The sequence below is a fragment of the Equus caballus genome, chromosome 1 (genome assembly GCF_041296265.1).
Source record: "Equus caballus isolate H_3958 breed thoroughbred chromosome 1, TB-T2T, whole genome shotgun sequence".
Classification (NCBI taxonomy): domain Eukaryota; kingdom Metazoa; phylum Chordata; class Mammalia; order Perissodactyla; family Equidae; genus Equus; species Equus caballus.
In genome coordinates this window covers 18338287-18362350 of record NC_091684.1, presented here as the reverse complement: position 1 = coordinate 18362350, position 24064 = coordinate 18338287, and the positions used below count along the sequence as shown (strand labels likewise).

The 24064-nt window shown below is 50.8% G+C and overlaps 2 protein-coding genes across 29 annotated transcripts in view; one reads left to right on the top strand and one right to left on the bottom strand.

The window, feature by feature from the left end:
• The window catches only part of VWA2 (von Willebrand factor A domain containing 2), a 48257-nt gene extending 30552 nt beyond the window's left edge, over positions 1 to 17705 (top strand). For 4 of the 8 annotated variants that reach the window (XM_070219915.1, XM_070219906.1, XM_070219948.1 and 1 more), the window contains 8 exons: positions 2505 to 2638; positions 3280 to 3412; positions 6473 to 6528; positions 9191 to 9298; positions 10268 to 10840; positions 13056 to 13607; positions 14283 to 14408; positions 15298 to 17705. In XM_070219915.1, coding sequence (XP_070076016.1) covers positions 2505 to 2638; positions 3280 to 3412; positions 6473 to 6528; positions 9191 to 9298; positions 10268 to 10840; positions 13056 to 13607; positions 14283 to 14408; positions 15298 to 15368 — 1753 coding nt within the window. In that variant the 3' untranslated portion in view covers positions 15369 to 17705. Of the gene's footprint in view, positions 1 to 2504; positions 2639 to 3279; positions 3413 to 6472; positions 6529 to 9190; positions 9299 to 10267; positions 10841 to 13055; positions 13608 to 14282; positions 14792 to 15297 lie in introns of those variants that run through there. The other 4 variants (XM_070219905.1, XM_070219895.1, XM_070219937.1 and 1 more) reach the window with 1 other exon arrangement.
• Positions 17706 to 17907: 202 nt separating this feature from the next.
• AFAP1L2 (actin filament associated protein 1 like 2) overlaps positions 17908 to 24064 on the bottom strand; it is a 97274-nt gene continuing 91117 nt past the window's right edge. For 13 of the 21 annotated variants that reach the window (XM_070219837.1, XM_070219881.1, XM_070219856.1 and 10 more), the window contains 6 exons: positions 23631 to 23876; positions 23371 to 23545; positions 22922 to 23077; positions 20225 to 20418; positions 19980 to 20102; positions 17908 to 19094 (listed from right to left, as the gene is read on the bottom strand). In XM_070219837.1, coding sequence (XP_070075938.1) covers positions 19068 to 19094; positions 19980 to 20102; positions 20225 to 20418; positions 22922 to 23077; positions 23371 to 23545; positions 23631 to 23876 — 921 coding nt within the window. In that variant the 3' untranslated portion in view covers positions 17908 to 19067. The remainder of the gene's footprint in view (positions 19095 to 19979; positions 20103 to 20224; positions 20419 to 22921; positions 23078 to 23370; positions 23546 to 23630; positions 23877 to 24064) is intronic. The other 8 variants (XM_070219868.1, XM_070219806.1, XM_070219830.1 and 5 more) reach the window with 1 other exon arrangement.

Genomic DNA, 24064 nt, shown 5'->3' with positions numbered 1-24064 from the left:
TTGGGATGTCTTTGGAGGGTTTTGAGCAGGGAAATGACATGAATTGGCTTACATTTTTGTTTCACACTAGACTGGCTGCCAGGCACACCGTAGACTGGTGGGGTGGGGTGGGGCAGAGAGAGAAGCAATAACAGGGGAGGTGGAGACACTAGTTAGGGGGTCTTTGGAGCCGCTCACACGAGAGAGAACATCACTGGTAGTAGGAAAGCGGCTGTGACTCCGCTGAGGGAATTGGATGTGGGTGTATGCGAGAAGAATAGAGGATTTGGGCCTGAGCGCCAGGGTGAATGGTGGTGTTATTTACTGAACTGGGAAGGATTGGGAGTAGAACAAGGGAAACTGAGTTCTGTTTCAGATGGATCAAGTTTGAGCTGCCTCCTGGCCGTCTAAGTGGAGAAGCTGAGTAGACGGGTGGGTGTAAGAGTCTGGAGCACGGGAGAGAGCGCAGGCAGAGAGGCTGAAATTGGGGGTGGTTTGTAAAGCCTCACTAGGGTCAACTCAGGCATGGGTGCAGAGGGAGGATGACCGAGGGCCAGCACATGCAGGACAGAAAGAGGAGGAAGATAGAGGGAAGGAGACTGAGGTGCCACCATTACCATGGGGATAGCCCAGATCGTGCCGTGTCCTGGTGGCAATGATGACCGCCACCACCACCATCATCGTTGTTGTTGTCATTGCCAATAAGTTGCTATTTAATGCAGGCTGTCTCATCATTGGCTCTTTGTGAGGGACCTTGCTTCCTGTCTCCCTGGCCCACACGGTGCTGAATAGAGTGCCTTGAACATCACAGTTCAAAGGTTTGTCTGTGAGGATGGAATCCACCACACACTGGAAACCCACGGCCCATTCTGGGAGTTTCTTTTCCAGCTGCTGGCTGCAGCAGTGCCGCTCAAGGTCTCTATGGTGGAGGTCCAGTCTGTTTTGTTTTGTTTTTTGTTTTTTCTAATCCATCATGGACTGATACATTTTTAAAATACAATAAAAAAAATGAATTACTAAAAAAATGAAATAAAATTTAAGCTCAAATGTTTATTACTCAGTTCAGCAGACATAAAGTGACTCTGTCAGGCTGCTGCATGGCTAATTTCTAAGTGCTTACTCTCAGTGTCTGTGCTGGTCTAGGGTGAAACGGTCTGGGGACCCGCACAGGCGCACAGGCCATGCTTTGATCATCCCTGTCTTAGGGAAATCAAGAAGCTATAGATCGGGAGAGCGGGCGTTGCTCAGGTCTGAATGGGCTGAGCAGCAGACACAGGAACCTTCTGAGGAGGCCTGTTGGTCTGCCAGGCCCACCTGACCCCTCCCCACCCTCCTAGTAAAAGGCCGGGTTGCTGTTGACCAGTGGTTCTCAAAGTGTGTTCCCTGGACCAGCAGTATCAGCATCACCTGGGAACCTGTTAGAGCTACTCATACTCGGCCCCCACCACATTGAATCTTCTGCGATGAATGCCTCAATCTGTGGTTTATCAGGCCCTCCATGGTTCTGACGCCCACTGAAGTTTGAGAACCACTGCTGAGGGCAGCATGAGGCTCTGTATGACTCTGTTCCCCTTCTATATTCATTGAGCCCCATCTCTGCTGGTTCTCAACTCTGGCTGAGCATCTGAATTACCCAGGGAGCTTTTAAGAAAGTCTATGGCTGGGCCAGGAGAACTAAGGGTGGGGCCAGGCAGAGCTGCCCACAGAATGCTAATGTGAAGCCAGAACTGAGAAGCTCCCTTCTGTGTGCCAGGCACTGTCCTAGATACTGGGAGAAATATCTGGTTTATATGGCTTCAGAGGAGAATGGGGAGTTTCATATAAGTAAATTTTAGAGATAAATGAAGTTTTTGCCATGTTGCCAAACCTTGGTCTATTTTGATGGGCAGGATTCTAAATGCATTATGGACTGCCTTGTCTTCTTAAAAAGAGGTTTCTCAACATGACTTAACCCTCTCTTCATGCCCTAGTGTCATCATCCCACGCATCACTTTTGTCCTGGGCGCTAACGGTGATGCACTCTGGCTATCAAAGTATGCTGGCTTCTTCCTCTCATGGCTTCACATTGCTGGCCTGAGTTCTTATGTCCACTGTTTGAATTCTTCAGTATTTTTTCTTTTACTAGCTGTCCTTGTTGGCTCTTTCTTGCTATCACCTAGAACCACTTTCCTTCATTTCCTTTTTGGTTACTTTTTTTCCTCATCAGCTGTGGGTTACAAGACCAGACAACCAATCTGTTAGGACCGTGTCTGAAATAAAAGTCAAGGGTTCAAGTGTGAGGAAGTTTGCAGGCTGTAGCAGGCACATGTTGTGACCCATGGCTGGGTGTCCTCACGGTCTGTCTGTGGTTCACTTCTCCATTTTCACCTGCATCCTAGCTGGATGAGGTGGCAGTTAAGTAGCTTCTGGATCATGGGGTGATGTTGCCATCCACAAGGAGCCTCCGGTCTGGGAGATGGGCGGGCAGGAGGAGCGTGGGTATGGGTGATGAGGTGATGTAACCTCTCTGCTGGGGCCGGGGGCAGGTGGGAGGAGCTGCACACACTGGCCAGCGAGCCGAGGGAGCAGCACGTGCTGATGGCTGAGCAGGTGGAGGATGCCGCCAACGGCCTCTTCAGCACCCTCAGCAGCTCTGCCATCTGCACCATCACCTCTCCAGGTATGACCATCCAGGCTGGGAAGGAGTGGCCTTGCGCATATGGAAGTGGGGTGCGGGGTGGGGAGGGTTCCCCGAGGCAAGAGGTCATGGCTCAGGAGGCTCCTTAGGGAGGGCGGGCGAGAGGAACGTGGTCCAGCAGCCTCGGCCCTCAGGTACTTTGCTCTGTTCTGCCTCGCTGTGTCTGGCCCTGTGGGTTTCTCAGCTGGGAACCTTGAGCTTGTCTCCATGGGGTAGAGTGGCCAAGGGCTTGGGACCCAGGTCTTGTGGGACCCCTGTGCCTGTCCCCTTTTTGGGAGGAAGAGCCAAGTCAGCTCCCCACTGTGGTCAGCACAGGGAGGCTTCGGCTTGGGGTGACATCCTGCATTCCTAGTCGTCTTTGTCAGGTCCACCCAGGAGCTAGAGTGAGGTACGTTATATAAAGCATACACGTGTGCATGGGATGTAAAAGCTGTGTGGGGCGGGCCCTGTGCAGGGGAGATGCTCGGGGACTGGCTGCCCAGCCAACAGGCAGAGCAGGACCCTGCCCCGGTGTGCTCTGCCCCAAGAAGCAGAAGGTAGCCCGGGCTGAGAATGGTGGAACCGTGGGTGGGGGAAGGAGTCCTAACCCTGTCTTCTCCATCCTGTTTGCGCTGTGGACACAGACTGCAAGGTCCAGCCTCACCCCTGTGAGCGCAAGACTCTGGAGACGGTCAGGGAGCTTGTCGGCAATGCCCTGTGCTGGAGAGGATCTCGGGGGACCAATGCCGTGCTGGCTGCGCTCTGTCCCTTCTCCAGGTTCGTCTGCAAGGTCTGGGGTCAGAGCTTGAGGGCACAGCCTGGGTGGGGACAGAGGCTCCCAAGGCCGGGCGCTCACGAGCTGCAGGGAGAACAGCTCTTTGGGGCCTTGGTGGTGGAACGTGTGACAGGGATCGGAGGAGGCCTGGGAGGGAGCCAGGGACAGAGCTCGGGGGCTCAGGCAGGGTCACAGCTACTCAGTGTCAAAGTCTTGTCAACACGCTCCCCAGGTACCCAGGGTGTGTGAGGGTGGCAGGGACTCAGCCGCTCTGGAAGGCTGGTAAGTCAGCCAAAAGCTGGTCCCATAAGCCAGTGGTCTGGAGTTGGGATGGTGGTCTGGTAATTTGCTTCCTCTCAGCGCTGGCTTCCACATTTCTGGGGCCTGAGTGAGGCGAGAGGCTTAAGATCCTTGGATGAATTCCAGCTGTGGAGGCCATGGGGGGGATGCTGGGTTCTTTAGGACTCTACTCAGGCACTCAGGAGCACCTGCTGCCAGGCCATCAGCCATTCCCTCGCAAATCCCTGCACCGTCTCTCGGCACTTTGTCCAGACTCGCCTACCTCTGTTGCAGCGCCTCTACTCAGCAACTGCTGATCTAGCCTCTCGCCCTTTCCGGAGGGTCAAAGTGGCATTTGGACCAGTTGTATCTTTGCCCTTGGCCTGCCCCCGTCCATGAGATCAGAGCACACACACAGAGATGAAATGAATTGGCTGAGAAGCCGTGAGGGCCAGGCTGGGCTGATGCAGAGCTGAAAGGCCATCTTGGCAGGGAAGGGCCATGCCCTGCACATGGGTCAGAGGAAATGGGGCCTTGTGCCATGTCAGAGGCCACTAGAGGCTCTTCAGAACCCGAGCTTTCACCTGAAAGGAGGCAATTCTTCCTTCCCCAGTGAGCATGTTCTAAGAGCCCACTCTGAGCCGGGCAATGTGCAGTCACTGCCCCCAAGAAGCTCGCAGTCTAGAGGGGGCATTGGACAAGCAGACCAGTGACCACCTGAGGCATCCCAGGTGCCAGGATGGGACCTGTCCCCCCTGGGACGTCATGGAGAAGGCGCTGCTTGAGCAGTCTTGGAAGATGCGGGGGAACCGGGTGGTGGTGGGCGGAGGCATTCAGAGCCTGGAGCCACGGGGAGAGGCTGGTGGGTAGAGAGGACACGCATGGCTTTGTGCTCGGACTCTGGAGGCAGGCTGCTGAGTTTTTAACCCCAGGATCACCACTAATGAGCTGGGAACCTCCCCCTGCCTGTGTCTACACTGGAAAAGGAGTGTGGCAATAGGATTGTCAAGAGCGTGCAGTGAGTTAATATGCAGAATCACTAATGTTGCAGCCTCCCAGAGTGATGTCTGTGTATAGTAAGCTCTGCTTCATCAATTCCCTCATTCAAGAAATTCTGAGGGTCTTCTAAGCTCCCGCCACTGTCCCAGATCCTGGGAAATCAGCACGAACACCTCAGAAACAAATCTGCCCTCAAGAACTGACACTCTAAAGACAGGAGGTAGCAACGAACAAAACAAATACATAAACTATTAGGTGGATACATGCTATAGGGAAAAGGGATGGGTCAGGGTGGGGTAGGGCCGAAATTTCAAATAGTGTGGGCAGGGAGGGCCTTGCAGAGAATGGGGCATTTAAGTCAGACCTGGGGAGGTGGGGGACAAGCGAGTACAGATCCAGGCAAAGTCCTGTGAACAACAGTGTCTGCCCCAACACCACCAATCCTGGTGCAGGCCTGGGGGACAGGGCGGGCCCATGGAACTCTCTGGGCTAGAACTAGTGGTTTCCTGAGGTCACTAGGAGTAGACATGGAGGAGGGGGAGTAGATTTCTCTTTCATGAGCTGGCAGCGTGGCAAACTTCTGACTTCAGCAACTCCTGGAGTTTGTAATTGACGTAGCATTTATCCTAAGCAGATATTTTGCCCCAGGAAAGACCCTGCCCTTGAGGTGAGCCCAGTGAGCCTGCCTGGCAGCCTGGGGTGGGATCTGGTTGGAAGAAGCCCTCCTTGGAAAGTTTGAGAGAACATTTTTGCCAACGCCCAAAGAGGAGACTCTCCCTAGCTGAGGCCATCTCTGGAGCTGCTGCCAACCAGGAGCAGGGCTTTCTGCCCACAGGACAAGGAGCCGCTCCTACTGCAGCTAAGCCCTTCTCCCCAGAGACTCAGGAGAGCCGGAGGCAAGGCCCAGAGGGTGGAGTGCACGGGCTTTGGAGTCAGATGGTAGCGTTTGGATCCCAGCTCTGCTGTGTTCTAGTAACCATGTGACTTTGGGCAACCTAATTCAGCCCTCTGAACCCGTATCTCCATCTGCAAAATGGAGATAACCGTCTCTTCCAGTAGCTGTGGATTCAAGGTAATGATGTGGACACGTGGAGCATGGAAGCCACCACAGGAATGGTGGCCCTGGTGTTATCACAGAATGTTAGTGCTCAAAAAGTCCTGAGAGGTCATCAAGTCCGGTGGTTTGCAAATCCTCTTGAGCTGCAGAGCCTCGTATGGACACTTGTTGTGCAGACCAGGAAAAGCACATTTGGGGTGAACGGGGTGGCTATGGCACTGGGGGAGGCCAGCACCCTAGCCACTCATTCTCCTTCTCTCTCCATTGAGGCTCCAAGGAACACAGTTGAAAACTACAGATAGAGTTACTATACCAAAGAGGGAACTGGAGACCAGAGAAGGAAAGTAACTTGCCTGGGGTCACAAAGCCAGAATCCAGTTGCCCGCCCACCCCCCACACCCCCAACAGCATTGTGCTGGCCCCAGAAAGTAGCTCTTAATAAGAAAGCTGTTCCCACAGTTCAGAGTATCAAACACGTATCTCTAACTTTTGACATAATAGCCAATTTACATTCTGTTTTTTAAAAAAATTGTCCCTGGGTAGTCTGAAACATTGCCTACTCTGTGCAGGTAAAAGCTGGGGTAGAGTCAAGAAAGAAAACGAGGAAATCTTTCTTGACCCGCTTCTGCATTGGAATCTATGTCAGCTTCTAGCGGTTAAATAACCTTCGCGTTTCTGCCCTCCTGCTACACCTGTGATCTCTACCATTTGTTTCCTTGGATTGTAGCTGGAAGAGAGTGTTCCTAACCCACCCCGCGACCTGCTACAGGACCACCTGCCCAGGTACAGTATGCCTCTTGCATTCTCTGCTCTTTCTGGGCCCTGGGCTGGCTTCTAAAGGGCATTGGCACTCCTGGGGCAGAGGGTGGAGTTGGAGCCAGCTCCGGGGCAGGGGGATGGGCGTTTTGGAGGTGGAGCAGTGTGCTCATGCCATACGCATTAGTCGCTTGATCAGGGGTACTTTTCTCCCTAAGAACAGAGTGAAGGCTTTGGAATGACCTTCCTTTAACCAGTGCCCCTTGCACTGATGAGAGGCAGCGAAGGGTGTGCCCTGAGCACCAGCTTTGCAGACAGAAAGCCTCACATCCAGCTCCGAACTCGGGGCAAGATACCCAAGCCTCAGTTTCCTCCTCTACGAAATGGGGGTAATGTTGGTCCCAGGTCTGGAATCCCCATTTCCCTGCTCTGTGTGATAGGGGGGCTCATACATGGGATCCTTTTGAAGGTTCAATAGATAATGCCCACGGAAGTGCTTCATCAGCTGTAATGTTCCAAGGAAACAGGAGGGCTCAAGAGCGTTAAGCACCATTCAGCCAGGTTCCCCAAGGGGCCCTCACTGCCCCCATCCTGGGGTCTAGTGCATCCCACTGACCCGGAAGCATAGAAATTGCACTCGCAGGTGTTGGCGTCTGTCTTTGTGTGGGTTTGCTCCTGACGAGGTAGGAGTCTGTCTCACGGGGGCAGAGCCAGTGGCCTTACGTGCAGGCGGGGTGGCACTTCCCACCCGGGGTTGGTGTGATCCCCCTGGCATCCCGTTTTCAAGTTCCAACATCACTGGCTTCTGAAGAAACTGGAAGTGAGATTGTTTCTGCTCAGAAATTAAAGTTCGAGGACTTACGGTTTTGGAACCAGAGTGACCTGGGTTTGAGTCCCAGCTGTGCCCCTTCCAACTATCTGACCTCCAGCACCTGAGGACTTATAGTCATCGAGCTTCAGCTTCCTTGTCCGTGAAACGGGCGTTTTTACAGGACCCACTTCACTGGGTTGCATCATTGAAAGGAGATCGTGCATCAGAGGTGCTTAGCCTGGGATCTGGCACATACTCGATGGTCAACTAGAGGCCACCAGTGGTGTTGTGAATGAGCCCCCAGGTGTTTCCAGGATACTCCAGCTGACACAACAGCAGGCCCAGGTGCCCAGAGTTAGCCTCAGTAATCTCCACCTTTGAAAAGTATACACTTAATTACAGTGATGTAACCACCAAGTAATATATGAACATTTTTAAGAAAAAAGGATAGAAATCACCAATTCCTATGGTAACCACACTCAGCTGCTTATCAAGCCCTTTGAACACATGATACTTGAACACATGAATATCCTGTTTGTTCTCTGCAACCCTGGGAGGGAGGTGGTGTATTATTTGCATTTTGCAATAATCCATAAGGAAATTGATAGAAGCTCAGATATTGACTGCAGTGTCTCATAGATCAGACACTTCAGAATGGGCCCGATTTTAACATAAGCTCTGGTTTCCTGTGTCAGATATCACCTTTGAAGAGGTGTTACCCATAATTTGCACCTTCCTTCTAAACGCAAATGCTGTCTTCCCTGTTACGGAGTGTTTTGCTTCATGCCTGGCTTTCTGCTAAGTCTTTCCATGGATTTGTTCATGTACTCCTCACCGTAACACTGTGGAACAAGCTCAGTATGATCACCCCTCTTCAGATGAGGATACTGAAGCTTGGAGGGACTAATTGAGGTGCCCAAGGAAGTGGAGGAGGCCCCATTCATTGATGGAGGATCCAAAGGCTTGTTGTCTTGCTGTGCCAGCCGGCAGAGGCTGTTAAGAACAACCACGTGTAGAACTTAAAGAAGAAACAGCACCATCCACATTGCAGCGTTCCCTGAGTTTTAAGACACCCATACTGTCGCCTTGATGCCACTGAGATGTTCATCCTTATCAAGCTCGGGTCCAATACCCATTAATTGTTATGGCCACCTGGAGCCCCTCAAGGCCTCCTCAGCAGCCGTGGGTTATTAAGGTGGTTGTGTCAGTCACCTAGGCCTGCCATAACAAGAGACCACAGACTGGGGAGCTCAAACAACAGAAATTTATTTTCTCACTGTTCTGGAGGCTGGAAGTCTAAGATGAAGGTGTCACTAGGGTTGGTTTCTTCTGTGGCCTCTCTCCTTGGCTTGGTCACATGACCTTTGCTCTGTGCACATCCCTGCTATCTCTTCCTCTTACAAGGACACCAGTCATTTGGATTAGGGCCCACCCTAGGACCGCCTTTAACCTTAATTTCCTCTTTAAAGGCCCTGTCTCCAAATATAGTCATATTTTAAGGTACTTGGGGTTAGGACTCCTACACATGAATTTGGAGGAGACAGAATTCAGTCCATAACATGTATTCTCAGTGTCAGAGCCAGGAGCCAGGTCCCATTGGCACATCTCCAGGTAAGCCTATAATTCACACAGGCCTTAGCGAGCCCATGATCGAGTGTCCTTTACCACCCACACCCAACCCCTCCTCTATGTACCTTATTGGCTTTCTTTCCCCTCTTTGCTTACAGGTATGGCGACTAATTTCCTAGTGGACCCCAGGGGAAGCAGTGGGCTGGGCCCTGCTGGGGCAGGGTGGCCTGCTGGACTCACCCTCTGGCCAAACCCTTCACACACCTCTGGGCTGATGTGCTAGGCTGTTAATGGGCATCTCTCCCAAAGGCCCTTGTGACTCACAGCCCTGCCAGAATGGAGGCACATGTGTTCCTGAAGGACTGGACAGGTACCACTGCCTCTGCCCAGCGGCCTTCGGAGGGGAGGCCAACTGTGGTATGTATGCACAGGACTTCTAAGCCTCTGACCGTTGGGGAGCCGTGCAGCACAGGCTCCCCCTTCTCACCTCCCACCCTTCTAACTACTAGGCAGAAACTGGCCCTTGAGTCTTAGTGCCACCCACTTTCCAAAGACACCACTGATCTGATGTCTCATGTAGTACAGCCCCTAAGCGCTCTGTGAATGATAACTCAGGTGGTGAGGCTCTGAGTAGGACAGCTGCTCCTGGCTTATTAGCTTTAGAGTGGCCGCTGCTTAATATTTGATCATCATGAGCCCAGCTGCTGGCTAGAGCCAGCCCAACTCTGGGTCCTGGTTCTGGGCAGAGTCTCTTCTCTCCTGTTCCAGAAAGAGGAGCAAGGAGCCTCAACCCTTTTTGGTTTTAAAGGTAGGAAATGAAGTTTATAATAGGCTTTACCCCATAGGATTGTTGGGAGTTTGAAATAAGATTACCTGTGTGAAGGCCTTGGCACCATGGTTGACATACAGTCGGGGTATAGTGCTGGGTCAATTGGAGATCCATCTAGAAAAAAGGGATCTTGACCCCTTACCTCACAAGCTAAACAAAAGTCAACTCCAGATGGATCACAGATCTAAATGCAAAAGGCAAAGCAGTGGGGCTTCTAGAAGAAAAAACATAGGAGCACATTTTCATGATCTTGAGGTAGACAAAGATTTCTCAACAGGACACAAGAAAAACTAACCGTAACAGAAGAAGGTTATAAAATAGGTTACATTTTTCTTTTTACAAAGTGGTGGGGTACAGACCCTTAGCCAGAGCCAGGAGGGAGAGCTCCCTGTCCAGCCCTAACTCTGTGACATGCACCGACTAAGCCCCTGCATCCTCAGTTTTTCTGCCCCTTCTTCCTCCGGGGAGGCCCCGTGTGGTGGTTGGGTGTTCCGGGTGGGACAGCAATCTGCATGCTCCAGGCGGCCATAGTGTGATGGCTGCTGTGAATCTGGCAGCCCCGAAGCTGAGCCTGGAGTGCAGAATCGATGTCCTCTTCTTGCTGGCCGGCTCGGCGGGCACCACCCTGGAGGGCTTCCTGCGGGCCAAGGCCTTCGTGAAGCGGTTTGTGCAAGCCTCGCTGAGCGAGGACTCCCGGGCCCGCGTGGGGGTGGCCCTGTACAGCGAGGAGCTGGTGGTGGCAGTGCCCGTGGGTGAGTACCAGGATGTGCCGCACCTGGTCAGGAGCCTCGATGGCATTCCCTTCAGTGGTGGCGCCACCCTGACGGGCAGTGCCTTGCGGCAGGCGGCAGAGCACGGCTTTGGGAGCGCCACCAGGACAGGCCAGGACCGTCCACGCAGGGTGGTGGTCCTGCTCACTGAGTCACGCTCCCAGGATGAGGTCGCTGGTCCAGCACGTCACGCGAGGGCCCGAGAGCTGTTTCTGCTGGGTGTGGGCAGTGAGGCCGTGCGGACAGAGCTGGAGGAGATCACAGGCAGCCCGAAGCACGTCATGATCTACACCGACCCACAGGACCTGTTCAACCAAATCCCCGAGCTGCAGGGGAAGCTGTGCAGCCGGCCACAGCCAGGTAAGGTCCCAGTGGCTGGGCCGGCTGGTCAGTGGCAGCCCCTTCCTTCTTTTGGTAACCACTCAACCAGAGCTTGTGCTAGGGGCTGGAACCACAGCTCCACTCTTTTACATACTAGCCATGTGCCAAGTAACTTGTCAGATTACTGGTCAATAAAATGGGACTAATAATAGCACCTCCTAAAGAGCTTTTGTGAGGATTAAGTAAAACAAGCAATATAAACACTTAGTACAGAGTAAACACAGAGTACGCACTCAGGAAACTGTAGGTATTGCTATTTTTTTATTATTATTTATTCTTAACAAAAAACTCTGAATCTACTAAGCATACTCGAGAACAGCAGCTTTCCAGCTTCTTTTGGCAATCCACAGAAAGAAATGCATTCCCAGTACACGCACACACATGCACACGGACACACAACTGCAACAAACGTTTCACGAAACAATACTTGTCCTTTCTATCTGGGATGCGTTCTGACATTTTTCTATTCTGTCCAGTTTCACGACCCATGAAGTTGATTTTGTGACCCTCCATTGGAGAGCACTGCCGCTGGGAGTGGACATTCCCATCTGGTGGGCAGGGCCTGGCGCATGGCCCGAGATGTAGTAGCTGAAACACATCCTTGACGGGGCTCCCCATTTCTCCTCTAGAGGGGTGGGAGGGAGGACGCTGCCTGTGGAATTCAGCTCCTCAGCCCAGATGTCACTCTCACCAGAAGTGAGGCTTTCCTTCCTGCAAAGGGGAAGGTCAGCAATCCGCCTGCCCCTCCAATCACGTCTCCCCAGGGCAGCCAGAGTGGGTTCTTTAAAGATAGTTTAGATTTACGGAAAAATTGTAGCAATAGTAGAGTTCCCATATACTCCCGTATAGAATTCTGTATGGGAGTATACTATACTATACTATATATACTGTATACTATACTATACTATATATACTGTATACTAGTATACTATACTCCCATACAGAACTCTATACTCCCATATAGAGTTCCCATATACTACACAGCTTGTAAAGATCTTTAGGTACAACTGTCACAATTAATGAACAAACATGGATACATTATCATTTACTAGTTTTTTACCCACTGTCCTTTTTCTCTTCCAAGGATCCCATCCAGGACATCATGTTACATTTAGTCATCCTGTCTTCTTAGGCTCCCCTCTTAAGTTTCCTCTTGACAGCTTCTCAGCCTTTCCTTACGCTGGAGTGCTAAGATCAGAGCCTCTTACACCATACTTAAACCTTTCCAGCGGCTCCCCAATGCACTTGGAATAACATTCAAACTTTCCCGCTGGCTCTCTTCTGAGAGCTCCCTGTGGTCTGGCCCCTGCAGGCCTCTCGGTAGCCCCTGCGTGAGTGGAGAGGGGAGCAGCCACACACACAGCCTTCTCCATCCTTGAGAAGCACCCCCACCCAGCCAGCTCACACTTACGCCTCCTTCAGTTCTTAGCTAATATGTCACTCCTCAGAGAAACCTTGACCCCTTCTCCCAATCGCGTAATGCTGCCCCTGCTGGTCCCTCTCGTAGTACTCCGCTCTTTTCCTCCACAGCTGCTCACACAGTTTGTAATTCTATGTTGGTTTCATGTCCATCTCCCATAGACTGTCAGCCCATTGTGGGCAGGCAGCGACCCATTTTGTCCACGTGGTATAAGTAGTGCCTTGTATACAGCACAGGGCATGTGGAAGGTGCTCAATAATGGGACGGATAAGGGTGCAGGTGAAGTTGCTGTCACAAGGTCCCCAGAGCTCAATGGCTTACATATGATAGACGTTTCTTTCTTTCACATCACAGTGCAGAGGTGAGTGGCCTGGGCCAGCAGGGTGGCTTGGCTATCTTGTGCTTCTGCCTCTAAGTCCAGGGTCACCGTTTATCAGCCAGCAGGAAGTGGGGAGAGGGGAAGTTGAGGGCAGGCAGCTTCCTTTTGAGGACTTAGAAACTGCACAGTTACGTCTGATCACATCCCATCAGGTAGAATTTGGACACAGGGCCACACCTAGCAGCCACGGAGGCTAAATGTATGGTGAGCTGGGCATGCATATGTCCTGCTAATATTTCAGGAGAGGCTGGAGGACGGATACAGCAGTGGACTGACAGACTGATTGGTCTGGGCTCAGCCCGACTCAGAGCAGTCCCTGCTCTGCCGGCCGGATCCAGATGAGGAGCTCCACCTGGCAGAGCCCACCCTGAGGCCCACTCTGCTTGCTCCCGCAGGCTGCCAGGCACAGTCACTGGACCTGGTTTTCATGTTGGATGCCTCTGCCTCCGTGGGGCCCGGGAACTTCGCCCAGATGCAGAGCTTTGTGAGAAGCTGCACCCTCCAGTTTGACGTGAACCCCGATGTGATGCAGGTTGGCCTGGTGGTGTACGGCAGCCAGGTCCAGACGGCCTTCGGGCTGGACACCCACCCAACCCGTGCCTCAGTGCTGCGGGCCATGAGCCAGGCCCCCTACCTGGGTGGGGCAGGCTCCGCAGGCATGGCCTTGCTGCACATCTATGACAAGGTGATGACTGTCCAGAAGGGCGCCCGGCCTGGTGTCCCCAAGGCTGTAGTGATGCTCACAGGGGGGAGGGGGGCAGAGGACGCGGCCGTCCCCGCCCAGAAGCTGAGGGACAATGGCGTCTCTGTCCTGGTGGTGGGCGTAGGGCCTGTCCTGAGGGAGGCACTGCGGAGGCTTGCAGGTCCCCGGGACTCCCTGATCCACGTGGCATCCTACGCAGACCTGAGGTACCACCAGGACGTGCTCATCGAGTGGCTATGTGGAGGTGAGTCGGGTTGACCTTCGGGGCTGCCTCAAAGGGAGGGTACATCACTACAAGCATTGTGGCTCCTCCCAGCCACCGAGTGCTCTCCACGTGCCAGGCTCTGTGCTAAATCCCACGCTCACATGAAATCCTGCAGCAGGCCCAACCATCTCCATTTGACCTTCAGGATGCAGATAATTCAAGTAACACAGACACCTCTTCCCAAACTTGAGAATTTATGCACTGCATTTAAACAAGACATCATTACAATACCCACTGATCCCCCAAGGGTCTAAGGACCCCAGGTTGACATTGACCTAGGTAGTGAATGACAGAGCTAGGAGCAAACACAGCCAGGCCAGCCTGACTCCAAGGCTTTCTTTGCTAGTGACATCCTGTCTGCCTTTTTTAAAGTATGTGACTGTAATAATCATAGTAAGCACGGGTACATGCACAGCACGTTGAAGGGAAAGAATCTCCATATGCGTGTCGGAGAGCTGGGTGGAAGCTGAGTCTTTGATCTTGCCAAGAAGCATGGGGCACCAACCGTGTGCCAACGTGTTGCTTAAGGGCCCACGGAACATTAAGACGTGTAAGACACTGTTCTAGTGGCCTCGCATGTGTACTGGGGTCCTTAGGGTAGGGGTCTTTCGGTCTGACCCAGGCCAGGCCTGGTGGGCATGTTCCTTCTTGTAGAAGCCAAGCGGCCGGTCAGCCTCTGCAAACCCAGCCCGTGCATGAACAAGGGCACCTGCGTCCTGCAGAACGGCACCTACCGCTGCGAGTGCCGAGGTGGCTGGGAGGGCCCCCACTGTGAGAACCGTAAGTGGGGCTCTTGCTCTGCATGTGTGAACTTAGGGTGGGATTCTGAGTCCTTCCACACCCCAGGAACTCAGCTGAAGGCAGGTCCTATGGCATTCACTCAGTGGAAGGAATCATACAATCATTTGTTCGTTCACGCATTTAGTGGGGTCTCCTACATCCCAGGTGTCCTAGGTGTGGAGAATATAGCAGTAAACAAAACAATAAGAATCTCTGCCCTCGTGGGGGTCCCATGCTAGTGGGGGAGACAGTAAATATAAGCACAACGTGTAGTATAGTAGGTGGTGCTAAGCACATTCAGAAAAATAATGGCGACTGGGAAGAAGGCCTCTGAGGGCGGCCTCGGTTAGGAGCACAGTGGATCCAAAGTAACAGGAACGAAGATGGAGGATGCAGGCACAAATGCAGATGGGTGGGTAGATGTGATGGTGGAAGCTGGTAGGAGTTCTTTTTTTAGTGTTTCTATTTGCTCAATGAAATGGGAGGAACCACTATCAGCTGAGTGAGGATGGGGAGGAGGTTCTGGGGGTTTGAGGAGAGAAGAGCAGTAACTGACTAGCAGAGAAGGGGAATAGACTAAAGACATAGAGAATGACTGTTGGGCAGCATTATGGGCCCACCTGTGGCTCCTGTTCCTGCATTTAAAGTCAGAACAGCCAGCAGCCAGGAGATGATTCCCACTGGAGTCTTGGATTTTCAGCTACCGGCAGAGGTCGGCTTCCTAAGGCCGGGTAGTGGATCTGAAGGGCACTCAGATGGGGCCTCTGATCCAACATCTTCTGCTTGGGTTGTGGAGTGAGAGCAAGACGTGCAGGGGCCCACGGCTGCTGGTTGGTTGAGAAGAGGACTCAGATGCTCCTTGTGTCCTCAGAGTTCACTTCTTTCCCAGGGGCCTTGAGAGGAGATGCCCCCAAGGCACAGGGCTCCCGCCGAGAGCCTGCAGGAGGCCAGCAGCCATAGCCTTTCCAGCAACTACAGAGAAGGCCTGGACAGCCTGGGCGCTGAAAGGGCGCCTGCCCTCAGCAGAGCGTCCTGTCTGCCTTGTGGGGTCCTTTGAGTGTCTGCTTCCAGTTCTGTCCAGAACCCTCCTGCCCACTTTCCTCACTCGGGGAGAAGAGGTGGCCAACTGCAAACTGTGCTGCTTAAGGACACGGCAGGAGCTGGTTTCATCCCCTAATGCTGATGTTGAAAACTCTTGACATAATAGTTACCTTCTGTACCTAGTTGTGCCCTGTTGAGCTTATGTCATCTGCCACCTTTCCTCTGAGGAGGAACAAAGGAACCTGGAGACTGGATGGCCTGTTTGAAGCTCAGTTTGCCCACAACAAATGCTAAATAGAATGTCGTTGGGATAGTAATGCTTAACTGAAAGATTTGACTGGAGTGTCATTCGGACCACTGCAGTGATGGCATTTCAAGATGGAGAAAGGTGGACCTTTTCATACGTCTTTCCCCAAAGATGTCCTGGATGCGTTGATTCTTTTGTTTGAAAAGGGGCTCGAGTGGCATTTGTGGCTTGTTCTGGCGACTGGATCTGTGCGTGGGAGAGAGTTGGAAAGGCCCCAGACTGGAATGTGACTGATTCACTGGCTTGTTTGATGGTAGAGGAGGGGCTGAGTGTGCAAACAGCCTTCGTCTCCAGGGGCCGTGTGAAGTTCGCCTGGGTACCGGGCAGTGTTCGCTTCGACGGGCTTCCTTTAGAGTTACTTAGGAGGGTTCACTGTGCGGCGTTTACTGAGGTCTTGTCTTACTCTCCTTTTATGGGGCAGTAGAATTCTTAAACTCAACAAATAGAGACTAAAGAAACTCAGAGGGGTTTGGCTTTTGTAAGCATCGATCTTCTAGCTCTCTGGGTTTTGGTCTTGTTTTACTCTTTATGTCTAGTTTTTAAAGGAATATTTCAAGAAACGATGTTGGTTATTTAAATAACAGGAGTATTTGTACCTATATGGCAAAGAGGCTTAGTTGGAACATTTTCTGGCACACACAGTTCTTACTCAGCCCTGCAGTAATTAGGAACCAGTTCTCCCCCTTGGTGGTGGGTTTTCGAGTTGGGTTTTCAGTAACAACCTTTGTAGAGCTCCTAAGTCCAGACAAACTTAAAGTCATGTTTTATATGTAAACGTTCAAGGCTACGTTGATTTAAACACCACTTAGCTGTAAGAACTTCAGGATTTCAGGTGCTAGAAAAGCACTCAAAGAGCTGATCGCCGTGGTATTGTGAGACATTAAAAATAGAGTGCGCTATACCAAGCACTGTGTTGCGACAGTCATTCGTGCTCAGTGGATATTTTAATTCCTCTTATTACCTTGGCCTCATCGGAAGGCGACATCAGAGCTGGGTCACAGGCCCACCTGGCAGGTGCAATAGGTGATGTTGGAGAATTTACATGAATCCCCTTGTCTTTAAATCAACAGCAGTTTAATCATTCCACACTGTCTGGCTCGGTGTTCCATTTGGATTACTTGCACTTAACCCCACAAAACCATGGGCCCTGGGCTTACATGGTAAAGGCTTTACTATTTCTCTTTTTAGGTCCCAGCCCTTTACATAAATATGTTTTCCTTGTAAAAATTGAAATACTGCAGATATGTCATCAATCTTTTGTTTTCTCTAAATCATCCTGATTCCGGTACACTTATTCTATTCCTGGGCTACTAAGCGTGTTTGTTAGGAGTGTTGAGATTTGCGGTATGCTTTCCACTTCCTTTGAGATGATTTTTTTGTTCATGTTTAATCTGTTCATATGATGAACTACCAATTAATATATTTTTTGATTGTTGAACCACCTTTGATTTCTTGAATAAGCACTATCTGGTCATGATACATGATTCTTCAAACACTGCTGAATTTCATTTGCCAATATTTTAAGACTTTTTCAGTTTTCTTTTGCAGTATGTGTTGGATATTTGGTATCACAACTATGCTGACGTTATAAAATGGAAAATACATATTCCTCAGGTTTTCAAATTGCTACATTCATAGCATTTTCTGTAATTTAAAAAACTGAGTTCTGCTATTTCATGTTGCCTTAGGTTGTCTTTTTATTGTATCAGTCTTTTTAATGAGCCAGATTTTGGTTTTGTCATTTTTAAAATAAGCACATTTATGCTAGAACTTTCTTAATTACTGCTTAGGCAACCTTCCAAGTATTGGTATGTTTCTTGTCCCCAAGAATGATCTGGGAGTGTGTTTAACTTCCAGCAGCATTGCTGTGCACTCACTCACATAAGATGGGTTTCTGCAGATGTCTCCTGTGTATTTGGTACATTGTTAATTATACTGTTAAAATCCTCTTTCAGCCTTATCTATGCTACTTGACTTAAGGAGGCTTAAGGTCTCCTGCTAAGATCCCTCCTTAATGTTCACCAGTTTTTACTCCACATATTTTGAAGTTCAGTGTGTAAAAAAGCAGATGTTTCTCCCTTGAGACAGAAATCCACCAGGCCCCACTCCAACTCATGTCATGAAACACAAGAAAAGCCCCAAAACCCAAAACACAATTAATATTTTATTAAAAAAAAAATTCTAACCACTTGGTAAAGGGAGACCAAGTGTTTATGACAAAGAAAGAAATGCCCTGGGATTAGAAAGACCATAAGAATCAAAAGACCTTTAGTTCTCAGGAACCAGTGTTGGAGAACTCTGATTCAGAACCCCCAGCAACGAGGCAGAGATGAGAGATGAAATGTTTCAACCTGTGTTAAAAAACAGTGCCACCCGGAGAGAGCACTACCAATTTTAGGAAACAAAAGTCACCACTTTTGGACATTAAGCACAACTTAAAAAACAGGGACTAAGACATTATATTGAATAACTCTTCCCTTAAACATCATGGCCACAGGACTGAATCTGTAAACACAGGATAATCTTTTTTTCTATGGTAATATAAAAAGTCAGTTAAATCTCAAAAGACATTTTTCACTGTTCTAAATTACAGGATTTTAAACATTTTTTTTTTATATAATACAGCATCACTTAAAAATTTATTTAAGAGCAATTGATTCAGGACTGCTTTAGGCTGAAAGAAAGTCTTTAACTTAGTGGAGACAGTGCCTCAGCTTGGTCCCAAATATTTTCCCGTTACCATTTCTTAAAAAGCATATCATAGATGGTATTAATGCTGTTTAAAATCACGGAAGATGGAGTTGGGCCTGCTACTATTGGAGAGAAGAAACTTGAAGGCAAGGATGGTTTAACCTCCAACACTGCTAAGAGATGACAGTCAGGAGTTTGGGTCTTCTCAGTCACCAAAGCCACATGACCAGTGGGCCAGGGCCCTGCTACCTTGATTTCTCTTCCACCAGTCTCAACAGCAGAAGCTTTTCACTACTTAAAAAGCTTGATAAAGCAATTGATGAAAACCTTCAAAGAGGAAACACAGAATACCCCTAAATACAGCAATGTCTTGTTTGCATCCAATAGACTTAGGTCTCCAAAGAAGCCTTCTTTTTTTGTTGTATTATGTCCTTTGGCTCTGAAAAGCGACAGAGCCTCTTCTTAGCCAAAGCTCTCCATTCATAGTACCCGAATCATTACTTTTTCTTCTAAACAGACTCACCCTTTCACAGAGTTGCTGCTTTAATGAAGACTTGAACAAAGTCAGATTGTCTCCAAGGTCCGTATTGACAGGAGAGTCTTTAGATGAAGCTTGTTTCCTAACTTGCTCCTTTCTTCTCCCATTCCTAGGGTACCATCCAAATACCAGCAACCCCCCCACAAAAAATAGGAATGTTAGTTATCTTCTATAGCAACCTCCATATACATAGAAGCAGTTAGGAATAGAGATGACAATTAAGTTTCAAGCCCAGTGTGTTCATCACTGCTTGGAACATCTGTTAAGAGATTTTGAGGCCATGGCACAGCAGAGAGTGGGGCGAGTGATGTGTCTGCCATGGCAGTGAGTGAACGGTGGCTTACGTGCTTGCATGCATTTAATAGTCACTGGTGCAGGTGCCTCAAAATATCTCCAGCAGGTAAGCAGGATAGAAATAAGGAGCAGAGTTTGCGAAAAACAAAGGCAGCTCTAGGCATGTTCTTTATTGTACAAATGCATAAGGGATTAGTAACACTTTTCGTCTAGCCTCCAGGGGAAAAACCCAGTAATGGCATCCGGACCTTGTTTATGCCTGACTGAGCCTTTTGCCACTAGTTGGCTGGGCGGCTTTAGGCAAATCATGTCACCTGTCTGAGTCTGTTTCTTTAATTTTCATGGGAGAAGTCCTTCAGAACCACTGACTTTTTGTTTGGAAAACTATCCAGTCACAATCTGTCTGAACTGCAGCTGTCTCCCTGGAATCTACTGATAGTCGAGTGGTGGGTAGCTCGAGGATTCAAGTATCCTCAGGCTGATTGGTAAGAACACTTGAACCGGGAACCTTTCTGGTTGGTCAGTGCCAAAGACTGAGCGAAAGCAGTGCAAAGCCCCAGCCCCTGTGTCTTCCTGCGGAAGAGGGGAGCCCTCACTCAGAGCTGGTGCCCAAAGCAGCACAGCGCCACCCGGGTGACAAGAGGGGCCCCACCCTAGCGACAGTTCTGCTGTCCACTGGTGCCCCTGAATGACCACTCACCTTGGCTTTCTGGAGGACGGTGCCTTTGCCTGTGACCATGACCGAAAGGGGCCTGTTCTTGAGCGCTGTTGCAGAGTTGACTGGGGTGCAGTCTGGGGCGGGGGTGGGGGTGGCAGCTTTGGGCTGTGGTGACAGGAGAGAACGAGGGCTGAGCCAAGAGGAGGGAGACATGACCCATTTCCCCCAACCCCGGTCCCAGGAGGCCCTGCCAGCAGTTCAGAGGAGCCGCAGCCCCTGGCACTCACTCGGGGGCTCACGCTCTCCAGGTGGGTGGTGTCCACAGTGGTGCCCAGCGTCACGGGCCCGGCCTCGGCCTTCTTCAGGTTGTCCTTCACCTCCACGATGTTGAGCTCGAGGTCCACACGCCTGCTCTCCTCGATCCTGCACTCCTCTTCCATTTCCTTCAGCTTCTGCTCCAGGCTGGCCAGGACTCCCTTGTCTGGAGAGAGAGTTAAGCCGGCTGCAGGGAACCGAGTTTCAGCCACAGACCAGAAAACCCTGCTGGGTAGAAGCAGGATTTACACACAGCCCTGCAGGAACAGCAGGTGGACGTGGACCACAACTCTGGCTCCAACTCTCAGAGCTGGGATGGGCCTGTGTGCGGGGGGCAGCCTCGAAGCCTAAGGCCTGTGTTGGCATTCTGCACAGGCTGGGGAAGGCTCTGGAGGAAGATGGCTCTGCCTTCACAGAGGGCATACGTCCCTTCTGGTAGGTTTTTACAGGCGCTCTGAGCTGCTATTGTTACAGTGACACAAAAGGGTGAGAGAAGCTTTACTAATGACCCTTAGAGGATGGCTGGGCTGTTTCGGCCAGCCCCACACAGTTCCCTCAGTCCTTCTGGCACTCAGTGGTCCTCAGCCCCGGCACCTTCTCAGCCCTGTTTTATGCTGCTTCTCCCTGGGGTTCTCAGGGTGGTACGGCAGCACCAAGAAATGACAACCACGGGAGTCCATGCTAGTTCATCTTGGAGCTCATTACTAGAGCTAAGGATGATACCACACGTGTTCACTAGAGAGTCCCGAGCACCAGTCAACAGCCACTAAAATAACTTATGTGCTGTTTCCAAGTTTTACGGTAAATAATCGTCTGTCAACCCTTGCCGGAGGACAAGCAGTCACAGGCGCCACCGTTTCAGAAAAATTCATGGAGAAAAAGAAAGCTGAGAAAATATGCTAATAATGTTTTTGGGATTGGAGTAAAAAAAAAAAAAGTTCATCTTTATTAGTTAATATCAAAACTTTGAGAATTACTTTCTTATGATCTGTGACTTTTTAGCCTAGCGTGTGCAGAGCTCATTTGCCAGAATAAACTATACAGTCATGCGCTGCGTACTGACATTTGAGTCAACGACGGACTGCACAGACAACAGCGGTCCCGTAAGATTAGCACCATGTAGCCCAGGTGTGTAGTGGGCTGTACCACCTAGACTTATGTCAATACACTCTGTGATATCCACACAAGGACGAAATTGTGTTAACAATGCATTTCTCAGACGCATCCCCCATCCTTAAGTGATGCACGACTATAGTAAAAATTCTCTCTTCTCGTACCTAGAATGTCCACACAGGAGGGAAAGGACTAGGATCCCTGGCTCTTCCTCACAGCCCCAGCTGGTGCACTCGGGGTTTTCAAGGACTGTCCTAGACGAGCCTCTGGTCACGCTCATCAAAACACATCCTCACTCTCTAGTCTGACTGGGTGGAAAGGAAACCAGGCCACTGTCTCTGAGCACTAGCAGCCAGGAGCACAGAACCCTCAGGACCAGTGGACACACATTTATAAAGACAGAAAGCAGACAGTGGTTGCCTAGGGATAGGCGGGTGGAGGGGAAATGGGAGTGACTGCTAATGAGTGTGGGTGATGGAAATGTGCTAACATTGATCGTGGTGATGGTTGCACAACTCTGTGAATGGACTAAAAACCAAAGAGGGGTACACAGTAAATGGGTCAAGGGTATCATCTGAATTCTCTCTCAATAAAGCTGTTAAATTTTTTTTAAAAAGTGGGTGACTTTGTGCCCCCATGACCTTCCTCCACCAGTCGTGTTATAAGCTTCCCAGGAATCGGCTAGGTTTGTCCCCAAACCTGCTTGTGCCACTCGTGCTTGTTAGTGCAACTCTGCAATTTAAATACTAAATGAGCACAGAGTTACGCTATGAAAATGAAGTCAAATGCCTCGGAAAGGTCCTCTGTGAGGCAAGGTGCTAGGAAATGGCTGATGGATGCTGTGAGGATGATTGGGAAAATAATCTAGAAGGACTCAGCTCTACTTGCAAGTGTAAGTTTTTGTTCACTTTAAAGAAATGACTGGAAATTAAGGATGCTGCATTATAGGTGTGGTTAATGCAACAAAGATGACATGGGGCTCCCATTAGCTGGCCCAGGTCTCAGGAAAAGGCATTGGCACTACATCAAAAGATGGGCCAAGAGGGAGCTGGACCAGTGGCGTAGTGGTTAAGTTCGTGTGCTCCCCTTCAGTGGCCTGGGGTTTGCAGGTTCAGATCCTGGGCGTGGACCTAGCACCACTGGTCAAGCCACACTGGTGGCATCCCACATAAAATAGAGGAAGAGCTCAGCAACAATCTTCCTCAAGCAAAAAGAGGAAGATTGGCAACAGGTGTTAGCTCAGGGCCAATCTTCCACACAAACAACAACAACAAAAGATCAGCCAAGAAATATACAAGTGAAAATAAAGCATTTAAGGTCAAAACACAATTTTTAGACATTACTTCCTTTAACTAGCTTTTTCAAGTGCCTCCTAGAAGAGGACTGCAATCTTTCAGACAGGATGGAGGGGACTGAGGCCTTTGCAGGGGAGCATCCATGTGTGCCAAAGATTGACAGAGGCTCCAGGACAGGTGCACAGGTCCTGGAAAGCCCAGGCACACGTCCTCTGAGCCAAAGGCCCCCGTCTGGCCCTCTCCACCTGGGAGGCCCCTTACCTGTACATTTTGACAGGGTCTCTTTCAGCTCCCGTTTCTCTTTCCGGAGCTGAGCCAGGTGCCCCCGGATTTCTTCCTTCTTCCTCTCAAGCCTCTCCTTCTCCTCGGTGTACCGCTTCACCTCAGCTTCTGTCCTGTTCTTGCCAAGTTTGATCTCTACAGACCCAGAGAGAGGGACCACCCCGGTCAGCCAGGCTGGAACATGAGGGCTGTCCCAACCCACTGCACAGGCTCAGAGGGAACCTGGAGCTTTGGCAGATCAGAGCTGGACAACAGGCCAGCCTAGCAGGGACGGAAAATGAAACTGAGCCCACACCTTCTTTGCTGTGTGACCTTGGGCAAGTCCCTTCACCTCTCTGAACCTCTGTTTGCTCATCTGAAAGGGAAGGAATCGGGCTAACGTCTTCAAGCCATTTCCAAAACACAAAACTCTTATCTAGCACAGGCACCTGCAGTGGTCACCCTCAACCTGTCCTTCACAGGTGGGCTGGCTCCAGCTGGGGTGAGGGCCACAGCGTCGGGGCAGCTGGATGGGAAGGAGATTTTCTGCTGTTCAGTCTGGATTTTGACCATCGTGGTTCTCAGGGAAGGCTCCTCAGGCTCCAGATTCTCCTGCTGCATCTGCTTTGGGAGGAAGCAGACAGGACTCAGGCAGCTGAGGGGCCAGGAAGGCAGGGCCACCGCTCACCTGCTGGGGGATGGCCTGTACCTGCAACTCAGGGGTTTCTGGAGACATCTCGAGGGCCTCATCTGGGGTGGGGCTTGGGCCTGGGTCTGCAGGGAGGGCCTCGGCCAGAGGGTCCAGGTGGGACAGTGGTGGGGAGGGGGCCTGGGCCTGTGCACTGCCGGAGCTGTGCAGGAAGGACTTGACGGGCGTCAGGTCCAGGTACACTCGGTCGGGCCCGCTCTCGTCCAGAGCATCTGTGGCAGGGGTGGCTTCCTCGGTGGGTTCCACCTGCAGAGGAAAGAGTCGGGTGGCTTTCACCATTGCCTCCATCCGTCGGCTGTGAGCCCTGTCTCAGAGCTCCTGTCCCCACCCTGTACTGGAGAAAGCAGGGACCTCCCTCTGGGAAGCCTCCTGTTGAGCTGGAGTTAGAAGGCCTGGGTTCAAGTCCTGGATTTGCCACTCAAGAGGTGGGAGAT